Source organism: Ailuropoda melanoleuca, unplaced genomic scaffold (assembly GCF_002007445.2).
Source record: "Ailuropoda melanoleuca isolate Jingjing unplaced genomic scaffold, ASM200744v2 unplaced-scaffold33691, whole genome shotgun sequence".
Classification (NCBI taxonomy): domain Eukaryota; kingdom Metazoa; phylum Chordata; class Mammalia; order Carnivora; family Ursidae; genus Ailuropoda; species Ailuropoda melanoleuca.
The window spans coordinates 1-507 of NW_023204605.1; the positions used below are offsets into that span (position 1 = coordinate 1).

The window sequence follows — 507 nt, forward strand, 5'->3', positions numbered from 1 at the left end:
AAAAAAGTTTACTTGCCTTATTTGTAGCAGTAGCACTGGATCCAGGGACCACAGGCACATTCGTCACTTGAACTGAAAGATAATTATTGTCTATGAGTGGCCAGGCTCCTTCCACTTTGCACGTCTGAAAGTGATCCTTGAAAGTTCTAAGGTGAGGATCTCCGAACAAGCCACAGAAAAGGTAACTGGGAGGGTTCAGATCCCCTCCCCTGTGTTCTCTGGCTCCTGCATGGCTGTGATAGTTACAAGGGTCATGGGTCACTTCAGGGTTGGTAGAGGATGTGGGTCCATCCTTCGAACAGTTCCTCTGGCTCATGAGGTCACTGATACCCAACACAGCAGAATGGTACACCAGGTTACCGCGGCAGGCTTTTGAAGTTCGCTGGGTGCAGCCAGCATAGGCACGCAGAGCCTTGCAAAACTCAGAGTCAAAGCCGTCAACGGCAGAGTTCAGGTGTGAAGTCAGGGACACGAAGTCCGTGGTACATTTCTGGATTCGACATTGGG

The 507-nt window shown here is 50.3% G+C and overlaps 1 protein-coding gene across 1 annotated transcript; it reads right to left on the bottom strand.

Annotated features, from left to right (window-relative positions):
• Positions 1–12: 12 nt before the first annotated feature.
• Positions 13–502, bottom strand: LOC117798751 (RGM domain family member B; the record flags this gene model as incomplete). Its single annotated transcript, XM_034651221.1, has 1 exon — positions 13–502. A coding segment is annotated over one exon (490 nt), but the record flags the coding sequence as incomplete, so codon positions are not given.
• Positions 503–507: the final 5 nt, after the last annotated feature.